We start from the raw sequence: 17,187 nt of genomic DNA, 5'->3' as shown, positions 1-17,187 counted from the left end.
ACTGTCAGAACGGATTTAGAAACCGGTGGTTCGTAATCTGTGTTCCGGGAGGGTAAGCCTGTGCACCTGAAGTCAAATGATACGCAAGAGTTGGGAAACAAACACGGGCCCGGTGAAATCCCGTAAACCGACTGCGCAAGGCTTACTAATCGTGAATTAAAATCAACGGCTTTTATTGTAGCATCTGTAATAATTGGTGGTTTTTATTGGTAATTATAAAGAACAGTGTAACTGATTAATCGTGTCTTTTCAATACCTGGTACCGAAGAGCGCCTACCTGATCTCTGATAAATATGGAATTATTGTCCGTTTGTCACCGACATTTACTAAATCTTATATATTAGTTAGATTGTTTGTATTCGAATCAATGGGTAAAAAAACACTCTAAACAGAGTAATAGTGAATAAATAGCCAGCGCTAGGAAAACCCAGAAAAACATAATTAATGGTTTGATTATACATCGTGTAGTTCCATACCAACCACACCCAAAGTAATTAATTGTGATCAAAAAAGAAAACTTGCCTTGCTTCGATTGAGAAGGCTGAAAATAATTTGTTTATTAATTATGTATTAAACTAACCTGATTATTCGGGAATGTTCCATCTTTGTCGATAGCGTTGACCTGGGTGACCTTGGTACCAATCGGCTCTCCTTCCAGCACGGTCTCTTGCTCTCGTTCAGTAAACAGAGGAATTTCATCGTTGACGTCTTCTAACATGATGTAGACAGTCGCTTCTGAAGCCAGTTGTTGCGCACCGTTGTTCTAAACAATAAATGCATTAATTTTATTTTTATAATATAGGAATGTCTAACGATTTGCAGAATAAATGTGGCTGTGGTGCAAGCCTCGAAAGAAATTCCACTGGTTTCCAAAACAGGACTTACGGGGAGAAGATTCAAAACAAGATAAAACCAAAGACTAAGGAATCAAAACGTTAGCAGTAGCTGGGTCTTATACCCGTATTTTCTGATTAATGGCCAATTTCATTTTTATTATAATTTGAGTCGTCGTGCCCTAATGGATAAGACGTCCGGTGCAATCGTGTCGAGCGATGCAGAGAGTGTTCGAATCCTGCAGGCGGGTACCAATTTTTCTAATTAAATACGTACTTAACAAATGTTCACGATTGACTTCCACGGTGAAGGAATAACATCGTGTAATAAAAATCAGACCCGCAAAATTATAATTTTCATAATTACTGGTGGTAGGACCTCTTGTGAGTCCGCAAGGGTAGGTACCACCACCTTGCCTATTTCAGCCATGAAGCAGAAATGCGTTTCGTTTTGAAGGGTGGGGCAGCCGTTGTACGAGTAACTATACTGAGACCTTAGAACTCGTATCTCGAGGTGGGTGGCGGCGTTTACGTTGTAGATGTCTTTGGGCTCTGGTAACCACTTAACACCGGGTGGGCTGTGAGCTCGTCCACCCATCTGTGCAATAAAATAAATTATTTTGAAGGACTAGCTTTATTACCATCTTAGTTTTCACAGCTCCCTTGTACCTAAAACCATACCTGGTACCTTTAGTAGTTTACGAGTTCGTTTGTTTTACTTACAATTAATTACTCACAAATAACTCAAAATAAATAAATAAAACTGAGCTCTAAAATTTTAATGTATTCATCACTTTATTAAAGACGCGTTAAGGTATTTTTTGTTTTAATTTCTATAATGGTTTTATTAATATTCGTAGCTAAAAAAGGAATAATAAAGAAATTCGGAACACAAGTCCTGTCTTAAAATTAAGTCAATAAATCGAGGTTTTACGCCCTCGTTGCCCTCTGACCTTTAAGGAGAACGTTTCGTGTTACGCTCATAATCTCGGTAGGTAGGTACCCGCTACCCGTAATCACTACGTAATATTAAATTTATGTAAATGTACTCTACACGTATTAATAAAACCTTCTCTACATAATCACTGAACATCGTTTTTACTATCATAAAGCCATTACGGTAATTAAAATACGAGCAATTTTGATTAATTACACAAGCATTACGAAATATTAGATATTCAGTTGTTTGTGTTCATGAAGCAATAAGAAAAAAAACCTTTGTGGGTATCTTATTTTTTTTTATTGCCCTTGTAGGCAGACGAGCCCACGGCCCACCTGATGGTGAGTGGTTACCGTCGCCCATGGACTTCAGCAATGCCAGGAGCTGAGTCAAGCCGCTGCCTACATAACAAGATGAAAATTATAAGATTGGTTTAAAAAAAAGACTGGAACTATCAAAATAAAAAACTTCAGAGGTGTCAAGGGACACCCGGATGGAACGAAGTTCCTTTCGATTAATTAGTGAAGGAATTGTAATTTTTTTTAAGTTATAATAATAAATTACGGCATTATGAAGAAGAAAAAACAATACTATGAACTAAATTACTATTGTTGAAACGCTATCTCGAGAAACTGTACTCATTACGCGGACCAATCGGATACGAGCAATGTCACGCGATAAGCGCCTACACGTTGATTGGTCAGAATGACGGATCTAAAAAGTGTCGTGACAACTTTTCGTAAGAATTTTTTACCGTCTAGCCCCCTTTCACAACGCGCGATAAGGAACTTCGTTCCAAAAATCATCAACACTCATATTGTTTGTACTGACACACTTTCACAAGTATGTACCACATAAATCACCACCTGACATCTAATCAAACGAGATATCGTGAAACTCACCTCAACTCTGATCGTTAAGTTGTACTCTTTAATGCTTTCGTAATCCAAAGGATGGTTTACTTTAATATCCGCCCACGTGTTACCATTGTCGGCCCTCTGCTGGAGGTAAAACGTGTGGAATTTATTGGTTTGCGCAGTTGACCCCGGCATCAGTCTGTAGAACACCGTAGGGTTGTTCTCGATTCCGGAACTGTAAATATGGAAATTGATATAGTTCGCATTCTTCGAAAACGCTAATTTCATTTCACTAAGGCACATGACAACACATAAGGCGAATAAAATCGAGATATAACAGCAAATGCTTCTGAGATGACTACTCTCTATTTACGGGACAAACATGTAACTTTCAAAATGGATAGGTAACTTGAAGTAGATCAAATAGCTCATATTTACAGAGCCATTAAACAAATCAATATTTCGTGTTAGTAAATGAACACTTCCAATCTATACGCCGCGTACAGATGCAATTTACAATTGAACTTTCAGCAAATTTCACTCATATATGTATAGATATTTCCCAAAACAATTGGTCCTTGGAATATATCGAGGAAACACTCATTTGTAGTTATATCAAAAGCATAATATGATGATTTCTATAACATAAGTCATCAAGTAACAAAATATTTTATTTGAATTTATTAGATCTTTAAGTTTCTATTATTTCCGATATTTCAAAACCAAATTATGGTATTATTATAATAATATCTCAGATTTTGATGTACATACATTAATTCTGGTTTTATTTGTCAATTTTACAAAATTCCTCTTTATCATAATCATTACGCCGACGCATGAATGAGTTATTTGAACTACATATAATACGATATTAGTAGTGTGAGTTAGTAATGGTTTCGTCTCCATACTATAATTAATGTGAGTTCGAAAGTGTATTTTAGGACGAACAGATAGACCATAGAGGTGTGACCATACCATTTCTTCGAACGCATTGTGAAGATGCACTATGTAGAAAATGCAAATTTACGTGCTTAAAACGGATTTTTTCCAATGCCCAGATTTATGCATCCTAAATGCATATAATTTCACCATTTTATGCATCGACATACTTACCGTCAATTAATCTTGATAACTGAACTGTATTACCAACATTCCCAATTATATTAGGTTATTCAATTACCTACAGTATCTAATAGGAGGGATTAAGCCGAAACTTTCATGGACGCGAGAGATCGATTGCAGCTACTATTACTAGGTTTAGATTACGTTCTGAATACGTATTTGAACATCTTCCGAAAAGAATAAATAGCAATACAAAAAAAAACCGGCAGATTTTCTTTTTTGTGACTGAAAAGTTCTGCCGCTAAGAGATTAATATTGTTCGAAGGGCTTAATAGTCGCAACCGCTATGACAAGTTAAATTTCGTACTCATTTATCACTGTGAGTGCTCAACTTCACGCTATGAAGTTGAGCTTCGTTAACCCAGACCAGCTTCGTTCGTTACACCAGATACGATTGTGATTTAATCTGCCCATCTACAGCAATTGAAAATGAGGCCCTTAAAGTCACAGTGACAATTTTTGAGAACTCTAAACTAATTGATTTTCAAATTTAAAACAAATACGAGTAATTTTGATGATTATTATTAAAAAACATGCTTGAATTAAATATTATTAAGCGTTTCTATTTTGCAGATTTAAGACAAACGGAAGAATATCTTAAAAGCCTTTAACAATATTAATAATTTACATTATTTACCGGCATATTATTTTAATAATTATTTGAAACTATTTACTTTAATAAGGGAAACCTTGTGTTAAGGAGCAAATTTACAATAATTATTGTTTGTTTATAGTACCTTATTGATTTTCCATGTTAATTTACTAAACATTTTTATTTCTTAACTTTTTTTATTTTTAATTTCAAATGACGTTTGTCAAACCAAACGTTGCTTAAATTAATACCCGAGCGAAAGATCGACGAGGAAATTAGGACTCATTCAAACTGGGAATGCTGGTACTAGACTACATAAACATCTTATTGTTTTAAATAAATTGAAGAAAACACCCGATTAGAACGATATTGTGCAAAAAAATACTGAAAGTATGGCGTAACTTTTAACATAACTAAATTTCGACAGACATTATCGGTATTCTATGTGAAATTTTAACAGACATTTATTTTTAATGTTTCATTTTATTCCCAAAGCGCACGGTTACTATGAGTATAAAGTGAATAATAAATCTACCCAATTTGAGACAAGAGTCTTGGATGAATTGGAACATTATACGGTAGAAATAGACAGGACATTGATATTGACTCAATTAAAAAAAAAGTCGAATTACTTCTACGATCTCTATCTAAACATGTTCAAATTAACATGCTAATTTATAGATAACTAAAAATTCTGAATTAAAATGAATACGTACTGAATCAAAATGCACTGTTGTCTCACTCAGTCTACATGCTATAAGATTAACATACGACATCTCACTAAAAATTGACTTGACTTTTTTCAAGTCATCAAAAATTAACTATCAAGTATCTACTGATTTGGCGGAACATTTCACATCGATAGATGTTTTTGAACAACCCACAAATTTTCATATAAGCAGTGAACCCGTTCCAATGCACGCTTGTGACATTTAATTTCATGTGTGTTCGTGACGATGCAGTTTAAACGCACGGACATGACAGTAACATCATAAACCACCGAGTGAGAAATAACGCGCACGACACACCCATCGACCACGCCTCAGCTTGTCTCTTATCGTGCAGCGGATAAACAATGTTTTTCCTAAATTATTTTGTTTTCATTTCATATAATTTACTAAACAAACAATTCTTACAAAAAATCCTCATCAAGCACCGGGTAAAACGAATCCTTTAACTCGAATTAAAAATAGCCAATTGTAATTAATAATTATTATTAGAATTGACACGTTGTATATGTAGAAGAGTCGAGGTGAGGCGAGACGGAGCAGAGCAAGCACGCGTCGTCGCGCGGCGGACACGTGCGCACGTGCGTGCGGGAGTGGGGCTGCGTGCGGTGCCCGTGCCGAACATTTTCCCACGCACCTTGCTTTCACGGACACCACTTTGGCACCCACGGGCAAATTCTCTCGAATGTAGATCGGGCCGTACACCACGTGGTCCCACACGGGGGGATTGTTCGCGCGATCCACTACGTCTATCTGGACCTCCACGGTTCGGGACAAGGGCGGGAAACCCTTGTCTTGAGCCATAGCCTCCAACTTGTAAGTTTCTCGCTATTGGGGAAAGAGTCGATGGAAAAAGACAAAACCACGTCGTTAGTAGTGTTAAGGAGTGGAGGAGCTGCAGGCCCGAGGGCCCGCTGCGCCTTATACCAACCTTGCTTTCACACTGGTCACTACGGTACCCACTGTGACATTCTCTTTGATGTGAACGGGGCCATACGTGGTCATATCCCAGATGGGGGGTTTATTGTTCCTGTCTACCACGTCTAATTCAACGTCCACGTCTGCGGAGGAGGGCGGGTCGCCCCTGTCGGAGGCGCGCACGCGCAGTCGGTACCTGTCCCGCTACAGATACACGGGGGTCAGAGGTCAGCGGGGAAAACAAAATATAACACAACTAAAATATAAACACATAAAGTACATACTCATCGCTAATAAATAATCTAAAATAATAAAATTAAATCAAAAACATGGATCTTCCTCTTTCACAAAATAGTTTTGATTTTGTTATTTGTTACAGATGTTTCACAGTAAAGTAGTATTTGACACAAAATCTCACAGTCGTCTTCTTTCATTCAGAAAGCCAAAATTATAAATAGAAAAGTATTGCATAGATTCACTACAAAACTACAGTTACCGTCTTTCTTCCAAACAATCTTCTGTCATTCTACGTACAGCCATCTCGTTCTATCTTACTTACAGTAGCACTCCTTGTTGTAGCCAATATTAGGTGGTGCAAGAAAAATGTTGAAACAAAAATATTTTATCGTAATATTTTACAAGTTCATCTGTACAAGAGAAAGTCAAACTGTACATTATGTATAATTTTAAGTACTCTTTACAATAATAATTTAAACTAAACTAACTAAAAACAAAAAAAAATAACAAAAAAAAAATTCATAATAAGCAGCAAATGCATGCAGCTCTGCATACAAGACATGGCGGAAAGGTCAAGTTGCCATAAGAATATGTTAATGACCTCATGTATTCTACAACGAAACGACACTCATTGAAATGAATAATTTACAAACAATGGACGTTACGATTGAACTGTACAAATTTTGGTCGCGAAAACGTTGCCCCTTTCACAGAAGGAATAATGTCACAACTGGCGAGATGACCAAACAGCCGCAAGGACGTTTTGGTCATCTTGATTATTAACTAACATTATATTACAATTTAAATAAGAGTATATTACAGGCGCCCTGGAAAAAAGTTATAATTATCACGGTCATATTATAGTACACAGAGACGTCATATGAGTAGTCGTCAAACACCAAGAATGTGTGGGCAGAATCGAACTGCCTTCGGCATAGCGTAGCATCGGTAACTATTTGTAGGATTAGTAACAAAACATGTACATACATATAATACTGATAGGTATGTTCGGAAGCGTAAGCTTTAAATCAATTAATTCATTACTAACCATAAAATAAATTCCAAAACTAGTATGTGCGAAATATACAGAAGTGCAATTAATTACGAAAACTGTACATGTTTTAGAACTAAACATAGTCTTGTGAAATATGTATTTACAGCAGTATTATTTCCGTCACTTGGTTAATATGGTACACAGGTTGCATTATCGGTTAGATTAGTTAATGCAGGACGGTGGTGCGGAAATAAATGTCAACGAAGACGGGAGTGCGCCGACGGCAACTCAAACTAATAGTGCTGCAAGAGGAACAAGCACTCCTCGCCGCGGCGCTCCACCAGCACGCGCCGTTCGATGGACAACTACTCCTCACAGCCAGGATTACCCCATCCACAGCTATTTACAGCAGCGGTTAATTTAGAACTATTTACATTTAAACGAAATAAACTCGGTGCCAATTTAATCCTAAGGCCAGTAGGTAGCATTCATCCACCAAACTTTGTTAGTAAAGTTGATCCCATTCATTCATCTCTCATTTCATTAGCTCACGTGATGTGGTCGTGAGTGTATTCGTTTTGATAAATGTGAAGGCATACTTACGTCGAGTGGTTTTTTAAGAACGATCCAGCCCGACTCGGGCTGGATTTCAAAATATTCAATGTCGGCAAGATTGTACGGGGAACTCAGTGTGTAAACAATAGCGCCGTTATTATCAGCGTCCTCGTCAGATGCCGAAACTCTTAATATGTTTGTGCCAATACTGGCATCTTGTTTGACATTCTCCACATATTTCTGGAAGACACACGATTATTACATTGTACAATCTCTTTGGAATGCTGAAATACATGCAAATGACATTCAATTGTGATTTCGCATGCAAGGTGCTTTTGTCTACAATTTCTATATGCTTACTTGACGGTCAAAGAGCGGAGGGTTGTCGTTGACATCGGTAATCTCAACAGTGAATGAACACACGCCTTCTAAAGAAGGTTCGCCCTGATCGGTTGCCTTTACCGTTACCGATACGAATTTACCGTCGTCGCCTTCGCGATCGAAAACTTTGTTCGTCGACACTTCACCTGTTTCTTCGTCCACCGTGAACTTTGTTCCTTTCTGATTGGGCTGTTGCACTATAGAATATTTTACTTGACCGTTAACACCTTTGTCCTCGTCGGTGGCGTGCACCTTTATAACGGGACTCCCATTAGGCGCGCCCTCTTCTACTTTCGGAAAGTAAGTTGGACAATCTTTGAATATAGGTTTATTGTCGTTCACGTCTGTTATAAATACGACCACTACAGCCGTGGAGGTGTGTATAGTGGCGTCACCGTTAACACAACAAGCGCCGTCGTCCATAGCGGTCACGTTCAGTTCGTATTTGTCACGGTCTAATGAGATAGCTTTATTGTGCAGTCGGATAACACCAGTTATTTCTTCTATGACAAATTGACCTGAACTTGTACCGCCTCCAACAAAACCAAACCTCACGTTGTCGCCGTCTTTATCCGAAGCGACTACGGTCGTGACTAAGGTGTTCGGTCCTGCGTTTTCGTCTACATTCGGAGTGTAAACTTGTTGAGAGAATTTTGGTTCCTCGTCGTTCTTATTCTTCGTATAAACTCGGACGGTAGCCGTTCCAGTTTTAGCGGGTTCGCCCTTATCTTTCGCTGTGACTACAAATTCGTAATAAGCGTTATTGTTGTCAGCATCCAGTAGTTTGTTATTGGTGATTATGCCGTTCGAATCGACGCTGAAGTGGTCATCTGTAATGGTAAGTTACATTTACATTATTATTTTATATTTATTTAGGTTATCTGTTTTTTTTACATACTACCTATGCTGATAGCCTTAAGAAGCTATTTTAGCTTCACCCTAACATGTAGGTAAGCTCACGGGGCTCAAACCGGAAGTGTTGCTAACACTTGCCCTAGCAAGTGCAGTGCTTCATAGAATCTACCACCGGATCGGAAACGCGACGCACTGAGAAGATCCGGCGAGAGACTCAGTGGGCTCTGTCTGTGGGTTGATTTGTTCTAAATTCGAAATTCTTAAATACTATAGAAACGCATTCCCGTGATCTCATATATGCAAATATTTGTGACTGAAAAGCTCAAAATCATTAATATCTATTAGCGACACCTATTGTTCATCAAAAGTATTTTCATATTAATACTAGATGGCGGTACTAGTACTTTTCTTTAAAATTGTCCTAATATAGTGGTTTATTTACCTGAAACCAGATATTCGATCTCAGCGTTTTTTCCGGAATCAGCATCCATAGCCTTGACCTTGAGAATGCTGGTGCCAAGAGGTATATCTTCATCAACATTGTGGGCTTGATAATCTGGCAACTCAAACTTCGGAGCGTTGTCATTTACGTCGGTTACTCTAATTGTTAGCTGTAAAAGATAAAAGAAAAATTGATACGCTACTTGTTATAAAGTTAAATTCTAGGTTTACTACAAACTCTAGACCCCTATCTGGTTTTAAATAATTTATCTATGAACTTTCCACTATGTACCTATCTATATTCGTGAATCTGTGAAGTTTATAGCTGTGTGTGTGGTATGACTAACAGCCAAGAAACAAATAACAGGGAGTGCTACTACATAATATATCGACGCTTGAAAGGCAAACGTGACTAAGCGACAATGCGTGAACTTTACAATAGACTAATTTAAAGTTGAAATAACTACCTGAAAAAAAATCTATTTTAACGATCTAGCTGTAGGATTGAAATGATTTTAATAGACCTAGAAATAATTTTTTTTGCGCATACAATATGGTTATTGCCTATCATTTATGTACAAAGCAGTTATTGTCGGCTTAGCCGCGTTTGCCTTTCAAGCGTCGATATATTCTAGTCGTAAGACAACTCGTAGGACAACTTATTCTCATTAGATTTCTCTCGCCTAACACAATTATCAAAACTTAGTTCGATGCATTAACGTCATTTTCATTTTATACTATATACTATATATATAACTTTATACTATATATAAACGAACCTCAACAGAAGTAGAGAAACCGCCTGAATCTTCCGTAGCGGTGACGACGAGAGAATAAACATGCGGTTGCCGTAGATCTTCAAAATCCAGCTCCTTGGCCAACTTGACAATACCCGATGTTGGGCCAATGTTGAACGTTCCGGCGCCTTGACCTTGTGCCTTGAGCGTGTACCGGATTTCGCGATCAGCAAACGACTTGGCTTTCACTGATATTATACTGAAATGAAAAAAATTTTTAATCATTAATTAACGCAATAAGAGATTTTTCTTCTGTATTTAAATTTGTACTTTCTTAAATTTAAACAAGAAATATAGATACCCAATATATACGCCAGTCAATTAGACCAAACCTCACTCATTTACTAATTTGGGAATTTCATTATTGAACCATTTATTATAAATATCCAAATAAGTTCGAGCTAAGCGCTTAGCTAAACACCAATTTCAATCTATACATCTGGTGCTAAGTGCTTATCGGAGCCCAACGACATCGCTACGTGAATACCGCCAAACTCTTGTGAGTCCACACGGGTAGGTACCACTACCCTGCCTATTTCTGCCATGAAGTAGTTCGGCATGCGTTTCGGTTTGAAGGGTGAGTCAGCCGTTCTAACTATACTGAGACCTTAGAACTTATATCTCAAAGGTAGGTGGCGGCATTTACGTTGTAGATGTCTATGGGCTCCGGTAGCCACTTAACACCAGGTGGGCCGTGAGCTCGTCCACCCACCTAAGCAATAAGTAAAAAAAGGTCAATGTTTCAATGGTCAATTATAGGCATTGAATCTGTCCCACCCTACAAATCAGAACGGATCATTGCTTTGAGACAAAAATAGGCAGAATGGTTGTTTAATTGTTACCTATCCGTTTTTGGTTTCGATACTATCCACCACCAAAAAAACTATTAATCAAAATTAAATACAAATTAGTATTTAATCTAATAGTCTTTAATAAACACATTTTCCCCTTTTATCTACTCAATCGTTAAAATTGAACAATATTAGTGAACTATCGAACTGCAAATTAGAAAAATATGTATTCTCTTAATGACTCTGTCTGACACTCGCTTCGTTTATAAATAAATAAAACAACAATTGACTAGCGCAGTGATGTCATGAATAATTTAGGTTATAGCGAAACGGTGACACGAGATTAAACATATGTAGGATTCAATTGGGGAATACTAACTGCCCCGAACTATTTAAACTGGGACAATCTCCAGACTGATCCGATCACAAATAGTTCAACTAATTAAAACCGTGTCGAGATTCGTGAATTTTAAAATCCATTTATCATTATGTATTTATGTTTTAGATTATTTATTTTTCGACAAAATTATTTTCGGCCGTAGAAGGCTGCATACAAAGAGATACGGCACTACTTCGTGAATTGTTCTGGAAAAATCGGTCTAGACGTGACTTTTAGCAATGAAAATGATAAGTAAGTAAAAGTTTATCTCAAGTCCAAAACATCACAATATATTTCTGTTTGTTTTATTATTAAATTTACCTATATGATTTCAGTCATTCCTATTGTTTTACGTAAGTAGTTCCATGACAAAATCTGTTTATGTTTTTCCGTATTTAGTTTACGGCCAACCTCAATTTATTTAGCTACTTCAGCCCAGAAACCCAAAGTGAAAACGACCTTGGGCCGTAAGATAAAAATTTCAATTATAATAACGGCAGTCCTGCGCTGTAACAACAGCTGTCAACTAGATAATTATATTTTTCTACTATTTTTGTTACGCCATGAATTTATACCTTATTGTTATATATACATTTACGGTGAAATTTAAACTACGGGGCGTTAAGCACACCAATTATAAATGTTGTGATATCGATTAAAAGTTAAAGCTCCGCTAAGTCTAAAGAATTTATTGTAGACAATTCGGTACATTTTATTTTACAATAACCCAATTACTATTGCCGATTTGTAGAAAAATTCACTATCAGTACGCAAAATATTAATTTAACTTTTAAAATCACACGAGACCGTTCTTTTTGTCTTATTTGCCTTTGTGTATAATAGACAAATATCGAAAAAATTGCATGGAACTATCACCGGTAGTCTAATAAAAACGTACAAAATCAATTGAGGAATATAATCAATTAATTATTTTTATTTTAATCTAGCTGACCCGGCAGACTTCGTAGTGCCTCAATCGATAAATCAAAGACCTAAATTTTTGTATAAAATAAACTTAAAACAAACAAAAGGAATCTGTCCAACGGGGGACACAAGGAAAAACAAAATTGTTATTTTTATTTGATTCCGAGCATTTTCATATTTATCTACATTTTAAGCCTTCTCTGGACTTCCACAAATAATTCAAGACTCGGCCAAATCGGTCCAGCTGTTCTCGAGTTTTAGCGAGACTAACGAACAGCAATTCATTTTTATATATTTTAAATATAATCGCTACATAGCCGCTATGTTTAATTCGCAATCTCATCACTATGTTGTCTCACGTTACTACAAACAAATTCGGTCTGTGTACAGAATACAAAATCTACTATTGTGCAAATGCATTAGGCGAAAAATCAGTTTCATTTTAAAAACGTCTTCAAAGGACGCGTATAATGCAATAATGTAATCAACTAGCAGTTTCGGAAACATTCCTTTTGATCTGAATGTTGGGAAAACGAGTGTATTTAGTTTTATTTATTACTGAAAACTTACTCGGAATCTTTTTTCTGGTTCTCTGCGATTTCAGCTTCGTAACTCGGCAAATAGAACTGCGGAGCTCGCTTTCCGCCGACGATGCTGAGACGTTCTTCGGGAGTTGACTGAAACCTCCTTTCGTCGACACGACCATTCTGGAATAATACCGTTTTGTCAACATTAATTTCTTTTAAGAGATAAATTCAGCAAAAATTATGATTATTAGAATCCATTGAGATGAATACACAAGGTGAATTCTGTCGTTCGGCTCGAGACATAATAAGATCGAAATTTCAATTGCATTGTATCAAGATATTCTACTCATCAAACCGCGTTATTTCTTCGCGGTAAAAATAAGTAGCGTATAATTTCTATGAAATGTTTTTGTAACTAATCCTTCTATAGGGGGTACGATGAAGACATATTAGTCTCATTAGTTAATTCAAATTGATTTTTGACTCGGAAACACGTCCGGTTTTATTACTATTATTTTAATAATATGTTTATATCCATGTTCATTAATGCAATGCTTTTTTATACTTCTTGATCTGGCTCCGTCATATGATCATAAGAAATTAAAGGCTGAATATCTGGATCGAATCGTGATGCCATTCGACCATAAGACAACCGCTTACCTAACTACCAAGTACCTACTAATAAGTATAATTTACATCGCTTGTTTTGAGTTAAAATTATGTACATTGAAATCTTAATTAATGACCTTAAACATCTACATATCTATTCAAAGTTATTATTTTCCCATTTCATTTGTCATTTTTAGCATTATTCTGTTTGTAAAATCGATTTACCGATTCGCCTCAAAACACATAGGTAAATACGCCTGGCCGACAAAGTATTGAATTACTTGAAAGAGGTTTCTTTCCTGCGAAAGTTAATTTTAATTTAACTTTTATACGCCAGTCCTTCCCTATCTTGGAATTCCCTTCTTGGAATTTTTAACAGCTAAACCCTAATTGTAGTAGAATCTTCATAAATTACGAATTCAGACATCTCGAAACGCGATGCCCGTCTCTCGTTAATTCAATTCAAAATTATTATTTTTAAGACCACTAAATCCCGTCGATAATACGGAGGTTTAAGTATTTATTTATGTATTGCCTTCTACATAGTGCTAGGAACAGGTTACTAATCAAATGGATATTTTTTTTAACAATTAAAAATTATATATTTATTTTGTACCTATATTAAACGAAAGTAAATGAAATTTAGATAATAAGCAGTGTTATCTAGAGTAGCTATATCCAATTAGTTTATAATTGAAATGTTATCTCAGACAATTTGAGTGTCCCCTTTTCGATATCCGGAAATAAGAGCACACTTTAATTTACTGGGTTGCCAAAAAATGGCATCTCTGACTAGGAGATAAAATAAATACTAATTCTGTAATCTCCAAAAAAATAACTAGGTAGACTACAAATAAAAAAACCTATACAAATCTACACACCCAATCACACCTACTTTTGTTTATATATATAAATATTTATCAATTATCCTTAATGTAGACAATAACAAATTGCTAGTCTTAGAGTTACTTCTAGTCGTCCAAATTTCGTTGACTAAGTTCACATTAGACGAATATTCTGATTAGCATCTCTCTAAAATGAAACTTATTGTACTTATTTTAACTTAAAACAAAAAAAAAATTGCAGATGTTCTTATAAAAAAACATGGCTCTTGAAGCACGAACTTCTAATTCGAGACCTTATTATAACAATATGTCACAAATCTCACCTGATCCTCCGCTTTGACGTAAAGCACGTACTCCATGTCAAGTTGAAACGGGTCGGTCCCTCTGGTACGGACGACTCCGGATCTCTCGTCGACTTCGAATCTTCCACCGGTTCTGTCTCGAACGATGAAGTAATGGATATTATGGTCGGAGTCAGGGTCCCTGGCTTGAAGCGTGAAGACTGGTGTGTTTGGAGCAGCATTCAGCTGCACTACAGTCTGCATTGGAAGCGGACGATTGATAAAATACGGGGGTTCATCGTTCACATCCTTAACGTGGATTATAACTCGTTGATTGTCCGTATCTGAAATATAATATACTGTTTTAACATCACAGATCTAATTATTTCTTGATGAAACTAAAATGTACTTTAGTTTTCAAATAATTATTTCGAGTAATCGTAATAATCGAATTGCAAATTTTAATCACAAACATTAAAATACTTACACTTCAAGGCCACTATTATGTTAGCATGAAAACAGGAAATATATTTATTATTAGTAAACATACATTTATAGAAAGAAAAGAAAAAAAAAACAGTATTTTAAACAAGCACAATCAAAATTAAACATCTGATGTAAAACGTTGCTTTCTGAAGTAATCACCAGTAATCGTAGCCGCAATAGACAGTAAAACGCAATCGTCTGAAGCATTATCCGGTTAATAGTACAAGAGTCCTTGTGTAGCCTACAAATGACGGAATATTATCAAACATTGCCTCTAATACTGCTCTATCCGCGCGGTATCCCTTTTTGTCCAACGGGATTTCCCCAAATCCGAAGCATAAATCCGCCGTTTGCTGTAATCCTATTCCGCGGATCGAGTTTCGGATAGTTTCACACATTGCTGAACGTAATACATTGACCCGAATGTGTCTTCTTATTAAGACCCTAAATATCCTATTAAATAATTCCTACTATTGCATGATTGAATTGTATTTCAGCAATTGAGGATATGAAAAATCGAAGCAAAGAATGATAGGCTCAAAAAAACCCGCGTTGCAGTGCATGTTGTAGGGAGTTTTGGAATTTTGGCAGAACGCCAAAAAGATCCTAACTTATGTATGTAAGCAAACATTCGTAAACATGTCAACGTAAATATGTGTTGATTTATTGTTTACTTAGAATATTTCCCGATCTTGCAAACTTTGGCCCAGTAGCCACACTTATGTGGCAGCTGTTTAAAATTATATACAACGTTTTGAAACTAAATAAAGACTTTTATAATAGTGTTGATGTTCAGGGGCAAAAATTTGCGGGCCCACCAGGTTTTTCGCAGGCTCGATGCAGCCAAACGGCTGTTTTAACTTTCAACCATAATTTAAATACATGATGTATTAAATCTCTATACAAAGTCTCCAACGTCACGAAAATGAGACTCGTCCGAACCTTAGTTTTCTCCATCTTTCTCTACGGGGCAGAGTCCTGGACAATTAAGGCATCCGAGCGCAAGAAAATAAACGCATTTGAAATGTGGTGCTGGAGACGAATGCTCCGAATTCCGTGGACGGCCAAGAGGACAAATAAATCTATCCTGGATCAGCTTCGCATCCGAGTCAGGCTCTCAACAATCTGTTACCAGAGGATCCTCAGCTACTTCGGTCATATTGCCCGCCGACAGTCAGATAACTTGGACAAAGTGATTGTGACGGGCAAAGTAGAAGGAAAGAGACCCCGCGGCCGATTACCTAGCCGTTGGTGTGATCAAGTAACCGCTCTAACTGGGTTGCCAGTCGCAACCGCCATTCGAGCAGCTGAGGACCGGACGAGATGGAAACAGCTCACGAGACAGGCAACGGTCGAGTTTCAGGGACACGACCTTCAGTAATGAAGAAAGCGACGAAGAAGAAAAAAGTATTAAATCTTCATCATAGGTAGATATCGAGCTATAAGGTCTTTGCACTATGGTTAACTGATTTATACCAGACAAAACAAGTAGAATTCAGATACCAATAATTTTTATTAAAAATCCGACGCAATCCAGGACTACGTCCTTCTGTAATCGGGTTCACACACACATGCTTAAGCATTTAACCGTTACACACATTACAAGGTCTAAATTAATATAATTAATTTTTAGAACACAATTCTCTTTCTTCCCTATTTCCAGTAGTGAAAAAATCTAATGCACCATTTGGCTTTATGCCAATAACGGATAAAATCATTCGGTGCCAAGAAAAAACCTCATATTAAACTGTTATTAATTTGCTAAATATTCCATTTAAGGATTCGTTTCTTTTGTTTTCGTATACGACGAGATGAGCTGATAATACAACAAGAATGACGCCACTCATCTCGAAATATGAGCTCTCGATCGCAGTTGACTAATGTGTATCTATAATCAAAATCGTAAAATTTATAAAATCTGCGTAGACTTTACTGTCCGTATATTGTATTAGGGCGTATTATAAATCCACAGAGTTAGGTATCACCTTCCTATTTCTGCAGCGAAACAGTCATTGGTTTTGGTTTCAAAAGTTTAACAGCTGCTATACAATTCAATTAAGAATTCGGGCTTATTTTTTAAGGTGGGTGGCGGCAT

The 17,187-nt window shown here is 36.6% G+C and overlaps 1 protein-coding gene across 1 annotated transcript in view; it reads right to left on the bottom strand.

The window, feature by feature from the left end:
• Window positions 1–17,187, bottom strand: part of LOC100134924 (cadherin-2) — a 205,783-nt gene that overhangs the window by 131,640 nt on the left and 56,956 nt on the right. Inside the window, exons 3-12 of the mRNA XM_062668235.1 lie at window positions 15,094–15,105; window positions 14,649–14,950; window positions 12,915–13,051; window positions 10,233–10,449; window positions 9,455–9,623; window positions 8,137–8,987; window positions 7,825–8,016; window positions 6,004–6,194; window positions 2,676–2,865; window positions 581–763 (exon numbers count right to left, since the gene is read on the bottom strand). Coding sequence (XP_062524219.1) covers window positions 581–763; window positions 2,676–2,865; window positions 6,004–6,194; window positions 7,825–8,016; window positions 8,137–8,987; window positions 9,455–9,623; window positions 10,233–10,449; window positions 12,915–13,051; window positions 14,649–14,950; window positions 15,094–15,105 — 2,444 coding nt within the window. The remainder of the gene's footprint in view (window positions 1–580; window positions 764–2,675; window positions 2,866–6,003; window positions 6,195–7,824; window positions 8,017–8,136; window positions 8,988–9,454; window positions 9,624–10,232; window positions 10,450–12,914; window positions 13,052–14,648; window positions 14,951–15,093; window positions 15,106–17,187) is intronic.

This window comes from Bombyx mori, chromosome 4, assembly GCF_030269925.1.
Source record: "Bombyx mori chromosome 4, ASM3026992v2".
NCBI classification, from domain to species: Eukaryota; Metazoa; Arthropoda; class Insecta; order Lepidoptera; family Bombycidae; genus Bombyx; species Bombyx mori.
This window is presented reverse-complemented; position numbering and strand designations above follow the sequence as displayed.